At 55.4% G+C, this 15,501-nt stretch overlaps 1 protein-coding gene across 1 annotated transcript; it reads left to right on the top strand.

Annotated features, from left to right (window-relative positions):
* The first annotated feature begins 11,299 nt into the window (after positions 1-11,299).
* Positions 11,300-13,923, top strand: C1qa (complement component 1, q subcomponent, A chain). Its single transcript, XM_013032872.1, has 3 exons — positions 11,300-11,412; positions 12,103-12,266; positions 13,136-13,923. The coding sequence occupies exons 2-3, from the start codon at positions 12,110-12,112 to the stop codon at positions 13,717-13,719; spliced, it is 741 nt and encodes a 246-aa protein (XP_012888326.1). The 5' UTR covers positions 11,300-11,412; positions 12,103-12,109; the 3' UTR covers positions 13,720-13,923.
* Positions 13,924-15,501: the final 1,578 nt, after the last annotated feature.

The raw sequence follows: 15,501 nt of genomic DNA, 5'->3' as shown, positions 1-15,501 counted from the left end.
CTTTCTGTCTGCCTGTCCACCTGAGCCTCTTTGATCAAATCTCTCGCTGGCTCTCTAGCTCTCTCTTATCCCTGGCCATTTCTCTCCATGTGCCTAAGCTGTGCAGCCCGAAGGCCCCAGACCACCCAGCCTCTCAGCCTCTGCCATACACAGCCTCCCCCCACCCCCTGACAGCCCCGTCCTCTTCTCTCCAGCCCCAGAGTGAGAATGACTTCTTCGCTAAACATATTTGGAGAAGATGAGGTTTGAATTAATGGTGGAAATAAGGTTTTATGATTCCATTTCGGTTTTATTCCTTGGCTGCTTTTCCCCATTACCACAGAGCAGCAATGGAGAACGGCGGTTCTCTGCAGTATTTATGATAATGCAGGTTAATGTCTGAGCTGGAGAAAGCTCAATTAGCAAATTCATGGACAAGGGGGTCTGTGGCTTCTCCTGCGACGCCAGATGAGTCATTAGCCACCGGGAGATGCTGGCCTTCCCACCCGCATACAAAGCGCCCGGCCACCCCTTTCCCAAGCACGCTGTACCCGCCTTGGAATCGGCTCCCAGGGAGCCCCTGAGTCTTCGTTCTCAGTGCCCTTCAGCGTGCCTGGCACACAGGAGGGGCTCAATCTTTGAGACCCAATACAGGATATATGGCTGGTTTTTGTACATGTGGACTAAGTCCCAGATTCAAGGCCCAGAACCTGGAACAGAGCAGGTGCTTAAATGTTCACTGGAGAAATGGATACATACCCTAGTGCTCTATACCTAGCATGGGTTGTTGGATAGCAAGTGGTTGTTGATTGACTAACTGATGGACAATGAAAGACTGTTGCCGGTCTTCCCTGCTTAAAGACTACCTGGATCCAAAGAATCCCACAGAGGGGACTGAAAGGAACAGAATTGCGAGGAAGGGGGTCTCATCTGGAGGACCCCCAGCAAGAGAAGAGACACTGAACTCCTGCTCCCTAAGCAGGATAGGCTGTACAAGGTAGAACAGCCTTTTTTAGGTTGTTTGCTGGGTTGATTCAAACTGCTGTAGTTGACCCTTACCTGTCCTCTGCTACCTGCCCAGATCTGATTCTCGGAGGGGAGGTACTCAGCAGGCCAGAGGAGGCCATTCTCCCAGGACCTTCCCAAGACAGGCTTCGCTCCAGACCGCCCTCGTGCTCAGTCAAAGTGGGGCGATTGGCCCCATTATGCAACTATGAGCCCCAGAGAGGACAAGTATCTTGTCCAAGGTCACACAGCAAGTTGGTGGTGGAGCCATGACTGGAAGGCAGATTTCTGTCTTTCCCTCTTCTTTCTGCTGTTGGTCTTGCTCCATGTTCTGTCCTCTCTGGTCTTGGTTTTCCATGGACAGTTCACACACACACACACACACACACACACACACACACACACACTGCTGGAGCCCTGTTGGCAAACTACAGAGAATGAGCAGAAGGACATAGCCCTGTGCCCACAAGTGTGAGCATAGTTCTATTCATGGAATCTCCCACTTGGCACACCCCGACCCTCGGTGTCACACTGGACACTTCTGGCCTTCCCTGGAGCCCAGTGGAGCACCTGGCCCATGCCCCTGCGCAGTGGAGACTCCTGATCTAGACAGGCCACGTGATCTGCGCCAAGCCATGCCTCGGTGAGAGATAGATCCGAAGCTGGATTCCAACTCTGCTCCTCCTTCTCCTTCAGGGCTGGCCTGCCCGCCTGCTGCGCCGGCCCCAGATCGATGGCTCCCCCATCCCCGGCAGGGGTCACCTCCCCAGGCTGGAGCTGGAGCTGTGACGGGGAGCCTGGGCAAGGCCTGGCCCACGGGGTGCGGGACGAGGCCCCAGGAGCTGCCTGCCTGCCCGGGAGCGTCTGCGTCAGCCGGGGCCTCCGGGCCAGGAGGCTGACATTGCACACACCGGCAGCGGCTGCCTGTCTGTGGGACGGGCTGTGGTGGGAGGGCCTGTGGCCTGGGAGCCGGGAGGCAGCGCTGTGCCCCTCCCTCAGAGGCGGATGAACCAACAGGGGCCCAGTACCCCGCCAAGGGCTGCCAGCCTCCTGATTCTTCACAACTTTGTCTGATCGAGGCCTGGAGAAAAGTCCATTGTACAGTTAGAAAAACTGAGGCATGGAGATAGGACGTTAACTGGTTGCATCTCACAAACACAGTGACAGGGCTAGGACCAAGTGCTAGCTGACCCCAGAGCCCTTCCCCGGCCAGGCCTCTCTCAAGAGCCTCCTTTGAAAGCTGCCAGCCCCAGCCAGACTCAGGGGCTCATGCCTACAATCCCAGCTTAGGAAACAGAGAGGACTATGGTTTGAGATCAGCCCAGACAAATCAGTAATGACACCCCATTTCAACCAATAAGCCAAGTATGATGACACAAGCTTATCATCTCAGGGAGCCACAGGGAAATCATGAGCTGAGACTGACCTGCGCCAAAATCCTAAGACCTGAACAATAACTTATGTGGAGCAAAGAGAGCTGGGGAGCATGGCTCAAATAGTATGACACCTGCCTAGCAAGAGCAAGGCCCTAAGTTCAAACCTTAGAACTACCAGAGAGAGGATGGGAGAGAGGGAGAAAGGGAGGGAGAGGAAAGAGTGTGTGCTATCCTGATGACCTCTGTTTTCTGGGAACTTTCTCCTATGGGAGGAGAATCAATGTCTGGGGCAGTAAGGAGTCATAGACTCCGGAATCCAGCTCTGGCTTGCTGTGTGACCTTGGATACGTCCATTAACCAATCTGATCCTGAGCTTACCACAGAGATCTCAGGCCAGGGTCATCCTTCAGATAGCTTTGCTCGTTGTCTGGACTTGGAAGACATCACTTGGGGAAGCGAGTGGAGGGGTGGGGGAGGGAAGGCAGAGGAGGGGGCACTGGAAAAGCTGTGGAACCCTCACCCCTCCCTGGGGATCCCGAGAGCCAAGTGACTTGCCCAAGGTCACGGGTGCATTGGCACCCTCCCAGGCTTCCCGGCTCAGCACCTCGGTGTGCAGCTACCCAAGCTGTGGGGGGGCGGGGAGCGAGGGAAGGAAAACAACAAAGTGTAAGAGCTTTACCTCTGCCCCTTATTTGGGGGGCTTTTTCTTTCTTTCTTTATCTCTTTCTCTTTGAAGTGAAACAGCACACACTGGGGTTCGTTTGGAAATCCTCTGTGGTCCTTTTAAACAAAAACTAAGCAAACTCCATCTAGAAGACCCTGAAGAAAGAGATGGCATCGCGGCTTCCTCCCGCCGCCCCCTCCAGAGGCCTGGTGGCCGTCTCTGGGAGTCCCCCGCGGCAGGCACCGTCATGGAGAGACCCCACGGGGGGATTCGCTGGACCGGCTCCTGCATGCGCAGCGAGAGACTTCAGACAGACTGGAAAATGAGGCTCGACTTCAAAGACGCAGTGACAGGCAGCCGTGGTGAGGGAGCATGGAGGTGGCCTCCCCCGTGGCGGGCGGGCGGGCGGCAGGACCACCGTGGGGCCCTCCCCCGCCCAGAAGAAGCCCTGACAGTGTCTGTCAACTCACAAGAGCCAGGGGGCTTCCGTGAGCCCGTTGGGGGCCGCAGGACACAGAGCAGGGACCAGGCAAGCTGCAGGCTTCACCCACACACCCTGGGAGCCCAGGGAGGAACTTGCCCCCTCGCCAAGCCCCAACACACACACGGGCACCCAGGGCCAGATGCTTCTGTCCCCTTCACTGAGGGAAAAGCTGATCCTGCCACCCAGAGGCCTGGCATGTCCATTCAGAGGCTTGTGATGGAAGGGGGGGGCCTGATTCCTCTGATCTCGTGTGTGTGTGTGTGTGTGTGTGTGTGTGTGTGTTTATACTGGGGCTTGAACCCAGACTCTTGTACTTTCCCTTGGCTTTTTTTCCCTCAAGGCTGGCTCGAGACCTTTTGAACCACACCTCTACTTCCAGCTCTAGTGTGATGGTTGTTTACCCTAAATTTTTGGAGGGTGATGAGCCAGTCTTGGGGCTTGAACACAGAGCTTGAGCGCTGTCCCTAAGCTTCTTTGTGCTCAAGGTTAGTGCTCTACCACTTGAGCCACAGTGTCACTCCCAGCTTTTTCTGCATAGTTTATTGGAGATACATCTCATGGACTTGCCTGCCTGGGCTGACTTTGAACCAGAATCCTCAGATCTCAGCCTCCTGAGTAGCTAGGATTACAGGTGTGAGTCACTTGTTCCTGGCTGTTTGGCCAAACCTTGAGGATACCCTGGAACAGCTTCTTACACAGTCATAAACCCACAAAACCACCCCCATACCAAAATATAGGGCACCCCCTCACCCAGTGCCAGACTCCTCTCCCAGCTGGAGAAGCCAGGTAGCCTGCAGGGAGCTGAGTAGACTGGGTGGGAGGGGGAGGCAAGCACTGGTGGAAGGGGCAGAGGGGTAGAGGAACCGCAGGCATTGCATAGGGTGGGGTGGGGTGGCAGGCTGCTACTGGCTATCAGAGGCCCCTGAGCCTGGAGTCTCAGGGGGAATCCCTTCCGAGGAGCCGCTCGCAGCTGGAGGAGATGCATGCCCTGTGGTCACGTGCATTCATCGGGGACTCTGGGCTGGGCCGGGCCCCACATTGCTGGGACTCGGGCAGCTGCTGTCCTGGCCCTTTGATGTGACAGAGATGGAGACACACACATGCCCAACAATTAATTAATTGTGACTTTCACCGCACAGCGGCCGCTTCCTATTGATCTCCTCCCATCTGGAGTGAGAGACAATTAGGAGAGAGCAGAGCTTCTGCAGCTAATTACCCGCAGACTGAGAACCGGGCTTTTCAATTTATTACACTTTCATGGCCACAATAACCTGCTCACCTTGCTCCTGCTGAGATGCAAAGAGGGGGCGCCGTGGAGCAGCACACCCAGTTAGCCCAGGAAGTCAGGCTCCCTCCCACCTGGCACACACACACACAGCTGGGCTCTGGGGCCAGAGCTGGCATCATCAAAACTGCCCCCTGGCAGGGTCAGGAAGTCCCCACTGCCTCTATTTAGGGCCTGACAAGATGCTGGCTCCCATTTTACAGATGTGGAAACCAAGGTCCAGAGAGGCAAGGCTGCTAGCTGGAGGCCACAGCCGACGCTGGGCATGGGGAGCCTGCTGGTGCGGGGTGAGAGGCGCATCAGGACGTCACCTCTGGAGGCTGTAGCCTGCCTGGCACCGTGCAGGGCCATGGTGAACATTTACCCACAAACCCAGCTGACCTTGTGTGGACTCCAAGCACGGCCATTGCTACTGCCATCAGAAACAGGGAGGACACTGTGGGTTAGGATGTGGATTAGAAAAACAAACAAACAAAAACCCACCAGAATTCGGATGGCACACTATAGGTGAGAAAACTGGGCTGTGCAAAGAGCGCCAGGCAGTGTCAGGACCCTGGACAGCTCAGCTGGGCGCATTCAAGGCCGCTGCCCGCTTGTGGGGCTTTCTGAGGGTGTTGCTAATGACCAGGGTGGGGCTGCAAAGGAAGGAGGAGGGACCACAGGACCTCAGGGTGATGTACCGCCCATACCACATTGGATCTACCTGTTGCCTTACCAGCCACGCACACCTTAGCTGCTCTCCTCCCTTGTTTTACCCACCATCCCTGCAAAGTCAGCTGAGGATACCAATTACTTACTCTACCTGTGGCAACTTTTTGTTTGTTTGTTGTGTTTTCAGTCATGGAGCTTAAACTTGGTCTGGGCGCTGTCCCTCAGCCCTCCAGGTCAAGGCTAGGGCTCTGCCACTTGAGCCACAGCACCACTTCCGGTTTTCTTGTGGTTTATGGCTTGGAACTGCAATCCTCAGATCTCAGCCTCCTGAGTAGCTAGGATGATGGGCATGAGCCACCAGCACCCAGCTGTTTGTTTTTAGAGGTTTGTTTGCTTGTTTGTTTGGGGTTTTTTTGCCTGATGTGAGTCAGGGCCTGGGTGCTGTCCCTGAGCTCTTCCACTTAAGGCGAATGCTCTACCACTTTGAGCCACAGCACCACTTCCAGTTTTCTGGTGGTTCATGGGAGATAAGAGTCTCACAGGGACTTTTTGACCCAGGCTGGCTTCAAACCACAATCCTCATATCTCAGTTTCCTGAGAAACTAGAATTACAGGCATGAGCCACTGGCACCCGGCTGTTTCTTTATTTTTTTTAAACTGCATTTTTTGGGTCTTTTTCTTTTTTTGGTACTGGGGATCAAACCCAGAATGTTGCACTTGCTAGACAAGTGCTTTACCACTGAACTACATCCCAGCCCTACAGCAACATTTAAGACCCTTTGGCCTCTACAGCAGAGCAACCGTGGGCTGGAGCGCATGCACCAGCAGGGTCCCTCAGCCCATGGCCCTGGCAGTGTGGGGATGGGTGAGCCCTGTAAGCCTCCTGTGTCTCCATACAGCTTTGTGGGAAGGGGCGTGTCTCACCGTCCCCAGACAGCGTGTGACAAACATCCACACTCCACGTCTCATTTCTCTCTCCTGGCAACTTTGAGCCATGCAATCCCAAAAGGGTCCCCAGAGTAGAGGCCAAGGCTGAGGTCCAATCTGGGTTCAAATCCCAGTCCCACTGCCAAACAAGTGGTATCCTGTCTCCACTGGCAGAGAGCAGAGAGCTCCCCCGTGACACAGAGCAGGGACGGCCAATTAGATGCCATTATCACACGAACATGTCAACGCTCCCAGAAACCAAATGGTGCTATATGTATTTATTGTGGTCGGTTGTAAAGCTTGAGCTCAGAGCCTGGGCGCTATCCCTGAGCTTTCTCAACCAAGGTGAGCACTCTACCACTTTGAGCCACAGCACCATTTCTGGTTTTCTGGTGGTTAATTGGAGATAAGAGGCTCACAGAATCTCCTGCCTGGGCTGGCTTTGAACCACGATCCTCAGATCTCAGCCTTCTGAATAGGTAGGATTGCAGGCATAAGCCACTAGCACTTAGCTTCAAATTTTACTTTAAATTGTGTCTTATGAAGATATTTGTGGAATTTAAATGTACCATTTGATGAATTCTTTGTATGTGCTGGTACTGGGGCTTGAACTCAACCTGGGCACTGTCACTTAGCTTTTCCTTTCTTCCTTTTTTTCCCCTCAAGGCTAGTGCTCTACTCCTGATGCCGCAGCCCACACTTCTGTCTTTTGGTAATTAATTAGAGATAAAAGTCTTACAGACTCTTTCCTGCCCTGGCTGGCTTTGAACTGCAACCCTCAGATCTCAGCCTCCTGAGTAGCTAGGATAACAGGCGTGAGCCACCAGCACCTGGTATCCATTTGATGAGTTTTGACAAGTACATACACCTTTGTAACCAACACTGCAGCCAAGATGGCAAATAGTTCCACTAACTCTGATAACGGGCCCATGTCTCTTTCCCTAAGCTTCAAAGGAGACCCAGGCTGAGAGTAATGCCTTCTGGAAGGGGAGGGGGGGGCTGCTGAATTCCCCAGGGATGGAGGGGGGGTGAGTGGATAGAATGGGGTCAGTGGATAGGAGGGGTGATGGGGGGTGAGTGGATAGGCTCCAGAAGCTTCCAGCTCCCAAAGAGCCCACCATTTTAAGGAGGCGCACACTGGCTGTCAGGGGTGATTTAACACTAGCACCACCCAGAGAGGGAGTGCAGGGAACTGCCCTTTCCTGACCTTAGCCCAGGTGTAGAATTCCAGCCTGGCTAGAGAGAGGGTAGAGCTCAAATCACTGTCACAGGACTGGCCCTGAGTGGGGTCAGCCTTGGCCTGGCAGCTCCTGGCCCTGAAGCTCAGGAAGGGAAGTGCTTGCTGGCTCAAGGTCACCCAGGTTAGAGGTGGCTTGCCAACTCAGAACCTATTCTTTCCTCTTCCTCTCCTGCCCCCCTGGCTCCACTCTGGGACAGACCCTGAAGAGGAGCTCTGCCCTTCCTCCTTCTCTGACCTCAGGTCCTTCCAGGCCTGAGGGACCAAGTCCCCACCACAGCTGCCAGGGACCCAGATTGGGTCCCTCTGCACCCGCCAGCGCTTCCGGCTCTGACAGCCCTTCCCAGGAGCCGCCGGGCTCGTTTGCATACTACGGTTCATTTGCATACTACTTAGGAAAAGCCTTTGCCTTCCCCACCTGCAGCAAACTCCAGGCTGATTAGTTCTCCCTACATCGGAGAGTTAATTACTCTCCCGCGTAGACCCGGTGTTTATTTGTAATCAGCAGAGGGCTAGGAAGATAGGAGGGGGGGGGGCGGGGGAGAGAGGATGCATACAGAAGCAGCTGTCATTAGCCCCGATTCCAAAGCGGCTCCAAATGAGAGCACACTGCACCCCCAACCTCAGCTCTGCCCTTGTACGCCCTGTGACACATGCCCCGTGGCCCTCGAGTGCTCTGAACACACAGAAAACATGAGTAGACCAGGATCATGGGAGCATTAGACAAAGGCGGGTGGTGGGCAGCTGGCAGGCAGAGAGGGTAGCTCAGAGAGCAGGACAAAGGACCCTGGGATGGAGCTGGGGCAGGGTGCCTTCCAGAACCATCTCAGGACAGGCTGGAGACAGGGAGGGTAAAACTAACTTCCTCAGTTAATTGGAGATGAACGCCGTACGGGGACCAAGGAAAACACAGCTCTCCACTTGGATACCAGAAATGTCCCTCCAAAATCCAATGTCTCTACCTGGGGACATTTGGTGTCCTTCCCTCCCCTTTGCCCACATCCATCCAGTAAACCTGACCTTGTCCCCCTCCCTCATAAGGTCTGGATGAGCCCAGGGATCACGCCAAGGTTGGAAAGACCCCCATAGTGACTGTCAGAGCCCCAGGAGGAGACTGCCCTCCTTCCACGCCCCCCCACCCCGCCCCGATCCCATACAGGAATTCCAATGCACCCAGTGGGACCAGCTCAGAGGAGCCCTAGGTAATCAATCGCTCCTTGGGAATGCATACACCTTTACAGTTAGGGAAACTGAGGCCCAGGGGATGTTTGGTTCCAGCACACTCATCAGAGTTGGGCTGCCTGCAGCCCGCAGTGGCCTCTTGTGATTTAAAAAGAAAAAAAATGTATAGGGCAGAGGGAGATACTGCAGAGGGCAGCCTGCTGTGACAATGATGGGGACCTGGCAGGGCACAGTGCCCAGGCCCTGGGGGCCTCTGCCACAGCACCACTTCTGTCTTTTTGGTGGTTAATTGGACAAGGAGTCTCTTGGGTTTGTCTGCCTGTGTTGGCTTCAAACTGAGGATCTTCAGATCTCAGCCTCCTGAGCTGCTAGGCTTACAGATGTGGGCTGCCAGCACCCAGCGTCTGTTTATAATTCTTTCCCCCAACTTCTCAACAGGTCACCTGGCCATCTGAGTGGCAGATGGGGGAGGAGTTAATTTTCACCAGACGCGGCCGTGGGACACAGGCCACACTGCCCTCTAGAGGCTGCAGGGGGGTGGTGCCCACTGGTTCAGGTCCATTATTGACCCTGGTTTATAGCTGAGGTGTGAGACCCAGAAAATACAAAGAGAGACCCTGTAAGGGTCAGACTTGAACCCTCTGGCTTCCGTAAAACCCACCCAAGAAAAGTGGTTATTTTATTTGCATGGGGAGGCAAACAAAGCTCATGAGACCATGGCGGGCTACTGCTGGATGGTTCCCAGCTCGAGTCACCCAGCACTCAGGGAGGTAAGAAAGAAACTGGGGTGCTGGCTCTGGGGTTTGGTCTCAGAGCCTGAGCTCTGTCCCTTAGCATTTCCACTCAAGACTGGCACTCTACCACTTGTACTATACCTTCACTTGTTAATTGGAGGTACGAGTTTTGTGGGTTTGGCTGCCAGGGATGGCTTTGAACCACCATCCTCATGATCTCTGCATCTTGAGTGGCTAGGATTACAGGGCTGAGCAACCTGGCTCTTTAGCTCCCCCTGCAGAAAAGCGAGGCTGACATGATGGAGGAAGGTAGATTCTGGGAAGGGTGTTAGGGACCATTTGGGGCAACCTGCCTGCCTCTCTGCCTCATCTTTGTAGGTGGAGAAAGCAAGGCTGGGAGAGGTGCAGTAACCTGGCCAAAGGTTACACAGGTATCCATCTAGTGTAATGTCAATGCGTCAGTAGTCCAGGTAGGAAGCTTTGTACCATGTTCACGTTACAGATACAAAGGTTGGGAGAAGATACCGCTGGCCCAAGTCTACACAGTGAGGATAACAGGCTGACTGGAGGACCCCACTCACCTCCTACATCCTGGAGAGGAAGAGAGGAGCTAGCACCCTTCAACCAAAGCCTCCTGCTGGTGTGTGACATATTGAGTGCCACAGGAGACCACAGGTGAAAAAGGAAGGCAGGGGTTCGAGGATCCCAGCTCTGGACCATCCTGTACCTGCCAGGACACCTGCCTTCTTCTCATCCACAACGCATGTGGGGAACAAAGCAGAGAGACGAAGTCAGCCAGGGCCTGAACACACTGGTCCCAAGTGTAGGTGAGACAAAGTCACTTGATGTGGAAAGCTCCCTTGGGGTCCAAGCAGGTCAGATGACAGACCAGCAAGGGGGCTGTGCTTCTAGGTGATGAGCAAACTATCCACTTGAACACTAACAGCAATGCTCTCTAGATAGTAGAATCCGTGGCTATAAGATAGGTAGATAGATAGATGTTGAGTAAAGCCAATGATGAAGCCAACTTACTAGGTACCATGTTAACATTGTGTCATTCCCATGTTAAAAGACCCTGAGGAAGAGCCCGTGCCAGTGGCCCACACCTCAAATCCTAGCTATCTGGAAGCTGACACTGAGGTTCAAAGCCAGCCCAGCAAGAAACTCTAATCTCCAATTCACCAGCAAAAAGCCAGAAGTGAAGCTATGGCTTGAGTGGTAGAGTGCCAGCCTTGAGTGAGAAAACTAAGGGACACACCCAGACCCTGAGTTCAAGTCTAGCACTGAAAGAAAGTGAGAGTGAAAGAAGAGGAAAAAGAAAGAGAAAAATAGCCCAAAGAAGTAGAATCTGTGGTTCCTAATTTATAGATAAGGAACCTGAGGCCCGGATGGTGATGTGACTTCCGGAAGGCAAGCCACTGGGAAGTGGTCATCTGGAAACTAATGCCTGCTCCTTGTTCCCCCATGCTCCAGGCCGTGGGCGCGATCCCAGCTGCTTTCACAATCACGAAAGTGGCCGGCAACTTACAGGTTTTGAAACTCCTCCTGCCCTGATGATCTTTGCGCCTCTGCGTCCTCCATCGTCCACACCCCAGCTGCACAGACACCACCTTGCCACCCCTCCTCCCAACAGCTGTGGCCCGAGTGGGACCCCCAGCCCCATGTCCACACCCCAGTCTTGCTGAGGTCAAAACTCCCCTGTCAGCTTCTAAGGCAGCTCCGGGGCAGGGCGGGAGAGGGGGAGGGGGCCTGGGGTGGGGGAAGCGAAACTTGGCCGGACGGCATAGGGTTCCTGCTGGCCCTTCCTGCTGGCTGTCCCTGCCGCTGTCCTACTGGGTCCCTGGGCTGAAGGCAGAATCATCCAGTCGTGTGTTGGCAGCCCAGGCAGGTGAGGCCAGGCCTGGGTAGTGGGGGCCGCGAGGCTGGGGAACCAGGACAACAGAGGCAGGCCAGAGGGAGAATACTGGTAGCTGTGTCGGTGCTGGGACAGAAGCAGGGACACTGCTCCAGGACTCAGAATAGATGGGGGGGGGTGGGAGCCCGACCTCTGAGGTGTGAGCTTGGAAGAAGATGGGGGTGTAGGGACTCAGACCCATCGTTCCTGGATTTGAGCTGGGGAAAGGCTGGGGGAGCAGAGCCCAGCAGTGGGGTCTCTGCAGGAGGAAGGAGCCCTCGGGGCAGGGGCCTGGTCCTCAATGCTGGAAGGGACTGCGCCACCGTGGTGGAGGAGCGGGCAGTGGCAGGGCTTGTGGTTCCTGAGCGCACAGAGCTCCACCATCTGGGGAAAGGTGTTAATTAAATATGGAGCAGGCGCTTGATAAATATTTGCTCACTGAAATTGATCATGCATGGAGCGGATGAGTCTGGGCACCCAGGGAGGGCAGGAGCAGGTCTGTTCATTGTCACTTGGTATCCTGGAGTGTGCACACAGTGTGACGCACAGGTGTGTGTGTGTATGACAATGGATGTGGACAGGGCTTGGAGGCCCCCGGGGGTCGGGGGCAGAGACTCCAGTAGGTGAGTCCGGTATGGTGGACAGGTGCTGTCCAGCCTGCCCACGCCCTGCCTGTGTCCACAGTGACGTCATGGAGGCTCCTTGGTTGTTGACCTGCATGCTGGCCATGTTCCTGGCCTCCGCAGTGACTCAGGATGTGTGCCAAGCCCCCAATGGGAAGGACGGGGCTGCAGGAAAACCGGGCCGCCCGGGCCGCCCAGGCCTCAAGGGGGAACGTGGAGAGCCGGGTAGGTGAGGGCTCTTGACTCGGGTGGCTGGCTGCAGGATGCAGGGGCTCCACAGGAAGCCCTTCCGGTTTGTTCTTGGCCCCCAGGGCTGAGGATACCAGGCCTTTTCCCTGCCCCCCGCCCCACTCACCCCCAAACCTCTGCTGGTCCTACTTCCTTCTATGGTCTCACTTCCTCTTCTGAAGAATTAGGGGCTTGAGTGATAAGGGGGGAGGTCACAGGCAGCTCCCAGTCCTTGGTCATGGCTCAGTGACTAAAATGATGATGAACAGATGTGTGTGTGTATGTGTGTGTGTGTGTGTGTGTGTGTGTGTGTATGTGTGTGTGTGTGTGTCTGCTTAAGGCTGGTCCTCTATCATTTAAGCTACAGCATCCCCTCCAGCTTTTTGGTGATGAATTGGAGATAAGAGTCTCACAGAAGCTGGGTGCCAGGGGCTCACGCCTGTAATCCTGGCTACTCAGGAGGCTGAGGATGGTGATTCAAAACCAGCCAGGGCAGGAAAATCTGTGAGACTCTTATCTCCAATTGACCACCAGAAGTGGCACTGTTAACTCAAAGCGGTAGAGCACTAACCTTGAGCAAAAGAGCTCAGTGACAGCGCCCAGACCCTAAGTTCAAGCCCCACAAGGGGAAGGGGGAAGTCTCGCAGACTTTCTTGCCCTTGAACCTTGACAGTCAGATTTCAACCTCCTGAGTAGCTAGGATTACAGGTGCAAGCCACCAGCACCTGGCTCAGAATCAGCCTCTCCAAGGCCCTGCCATTCCCCTGCCTTCCCTCCTAAAGGTCCCTGGGAGGAAAGCCTCTTTCCCTGGGATGTCAGGCCCTGAGTCCCCACCCCCACCCCTAAATCTGCTCTTTCTCCTCCAGGGATCCCTGGCATGCGGACAGGCATCAGAGGCCCTAAAGGAGATGAGGGGGAGCCTGGGCCCTCTGGAAAGCCCGGCAATGTGGGCTCCCCAGGGCCCAGTGGGCCTCTGGGGGACAAGGGTGCCCCAGGGTTAAAGGGGATCAAGGGCAACCCAGGAAACATCAAGGATCAGCCCCGGCCTGCCTTCTCAGCCGTGCGGAGGAACCCTCCCGCGGGCGGCACCACCGTCATCTTCGACACGGTCATCACCAACCAGGAAGGCCCTTACCAGAACCACTCTGGGCACTTCGTCTGTGCCGTGCCGGGCTTTTACTACTTCACCTTCCAGGTGGTCTCTCAGTGGGACATCTGCCTGTCCATCACGCACGCCCCCAGGGGCCAGCCGGAGCGACAGCGCCGCCTGGTGGGCTTCTGTGACTACAACAGCAAGGGGCTCTTCCAGGTGGTATCTGGCGGGACGGCGATCCAGCTGCAACACGGAGACAAGGTCTGGATCGAGAGAGACGCCTCAAAGGGCCGCATTTACCAAGGCCCCGAGGCTGACAGCATCTTCAGTGGCTTCCTCATCTTCCCCTCAGCCTGAGCCGGGGAGCCCCCCCAACCTCAGGCTTCCTCCTCCTCCGTGCTCACCTCCTCTCAGACTCTGTGCTCTGCTCAGTAAAGAGGGTGCTATCACCTTAGCCACCTAAGGAAGGGGCTGCTGAGAGCCTTGAGGAGTGGCAGCCCCCCGCTCTGCTCATTGTAAGGGTCCTTTGAGATCTCCCTGGAATAAATGTGTGAGTCTGAGTCCGCCAGCCTGGGTGCCATGGGGACTCCGGGCTCCGGGCAGGGGGCACAGGGGTGACCCTTGCTGAGCGCTGAGAGGCAGCCGCTGTGTCTGTGCCAAAAGCCCATCAGCGGGGCTCCAAGCCAGACACCACTGTGTGTTGGCTGCTTATCGTGTGCGTGTCACGTTCACTCTGTGGCCTCAGTTTCCTTACCTGCACGGCGGGAGGAGTGGCCGCACCTTCCTCGGTGGGCTGCTGGGGGATTGGATTGCTCCGAGTGTCACAACTGCAGCCTGGTTCCTGGCTTGGGAGGTAGCTTGATAATAAGCTCCAAGGTGGGTGCCCATGCCACGTTACAGATGGATGAAGCAAGGCCAAGACAGGGAACGTAAGATCCAAGGTGGGCATCCCAGAGGAGAGGCTGGGTTGAACCCCCAGCTTGCCGCGGCCATGTCTGTGTGTGCCCTCCCCCCTCCCCAGCCCCCCAGCTGCACCTGGCCAAGTACACCGGCACGCCTCCAACCTGGGCCAGGAATCAGAGAGGGGAGGCTGCTGTCAGCTGCCTGCGGAGCCCCCGCCTGGGCTGGGGAACACACAGTCACACACATGCACATGTATACAATGACACAGGTGCACAAGCCACAAATACATAGCTACACTGGTACAGATGATAAACGCATACATAATCACACTCACATACAACTCACTCATACACACAACACACATACACAATCACACATGCGCAAGACCACAAGCACACATATACCACCACAGACATGTACCGACCACACACACGCACACATAACCACACATGTGCACAGACCACAAGCACTCTTATACATAAGCACACATATGCTCAGCCCTGCAGTACACGTGTGCAGATCAGCACACACCTGCACAGGCCATTCACATATCCAAACAGTACGTGTGTGTGTGCACACATGCACACACCATCTCTGTTGGGATCCCCAGGCACCGGAGCACATGCACTGCTCATAAGACATGGGCTCAGGACCACCCTTCAGTGTACACCTACACATGCCCTAGGAGATACACACTGGCTACAACCCCAAACACACACATGCACACACACGCACACACATGCACACACATGCACGCGCATGCACACAAATGCACACACATACATGCACACACATGCAGACGCTTGTGGGGGACGCATGAGCTGTTATGCCAGGCATTGCCTGCCTCAACCTTCAAGGAACACTCGCAAGCCCCCCAAATATGCCTTCTCTCTCCCCATCTCTGTCCCTCTGTGTCTCTCTCTCACACTCACGTGTGTCTCACATATAGGCACACACCCTGAGTTCACATGTGCAGACCACTGGCCTCAGGCACACGCACATCTCACACCCGACATGCATAAGTCTTGGAAACCCTGTCCTCCCTTCTCCCATGCTGCCATGCACACACCGTTCTCAGAGTCACAGGGACTGTCCCCCGCCCACCATCCACCCACCTCTGACAGGCAGGAGTCAGGACTCTGTCCCCAGCCCTCTCACCAACAGTCTCTGGGGTCAAGAAGGAGTGAGGGGTCCATGGAGAGAGGGGAACCCCCACAGCAGAGGCTATCACTGGAG

The sequence above is a fragment of the Dipodomys ordii genome, unplaced genomic scaffold, assembly GCF_000151885.1.
Source record: "Dipodomys ordii isolate 6190 unplaced genomic scaffold, Dord_2.0 Scaffold6, whole genome shotgun sequence".
Taxonomy (NCBI): domain Eukaryota; kingdom Metazoa; phylum Chordata; class Mammalia; order Rodentia; family Heteromyidae; genus Dipodomys; species Dipodomys ordii.
The sequence above is the reverse complement of the archived record's forward strand: the minus strand, read 5'-3'. Positions and strand labels throughout refer to the sequence as shown.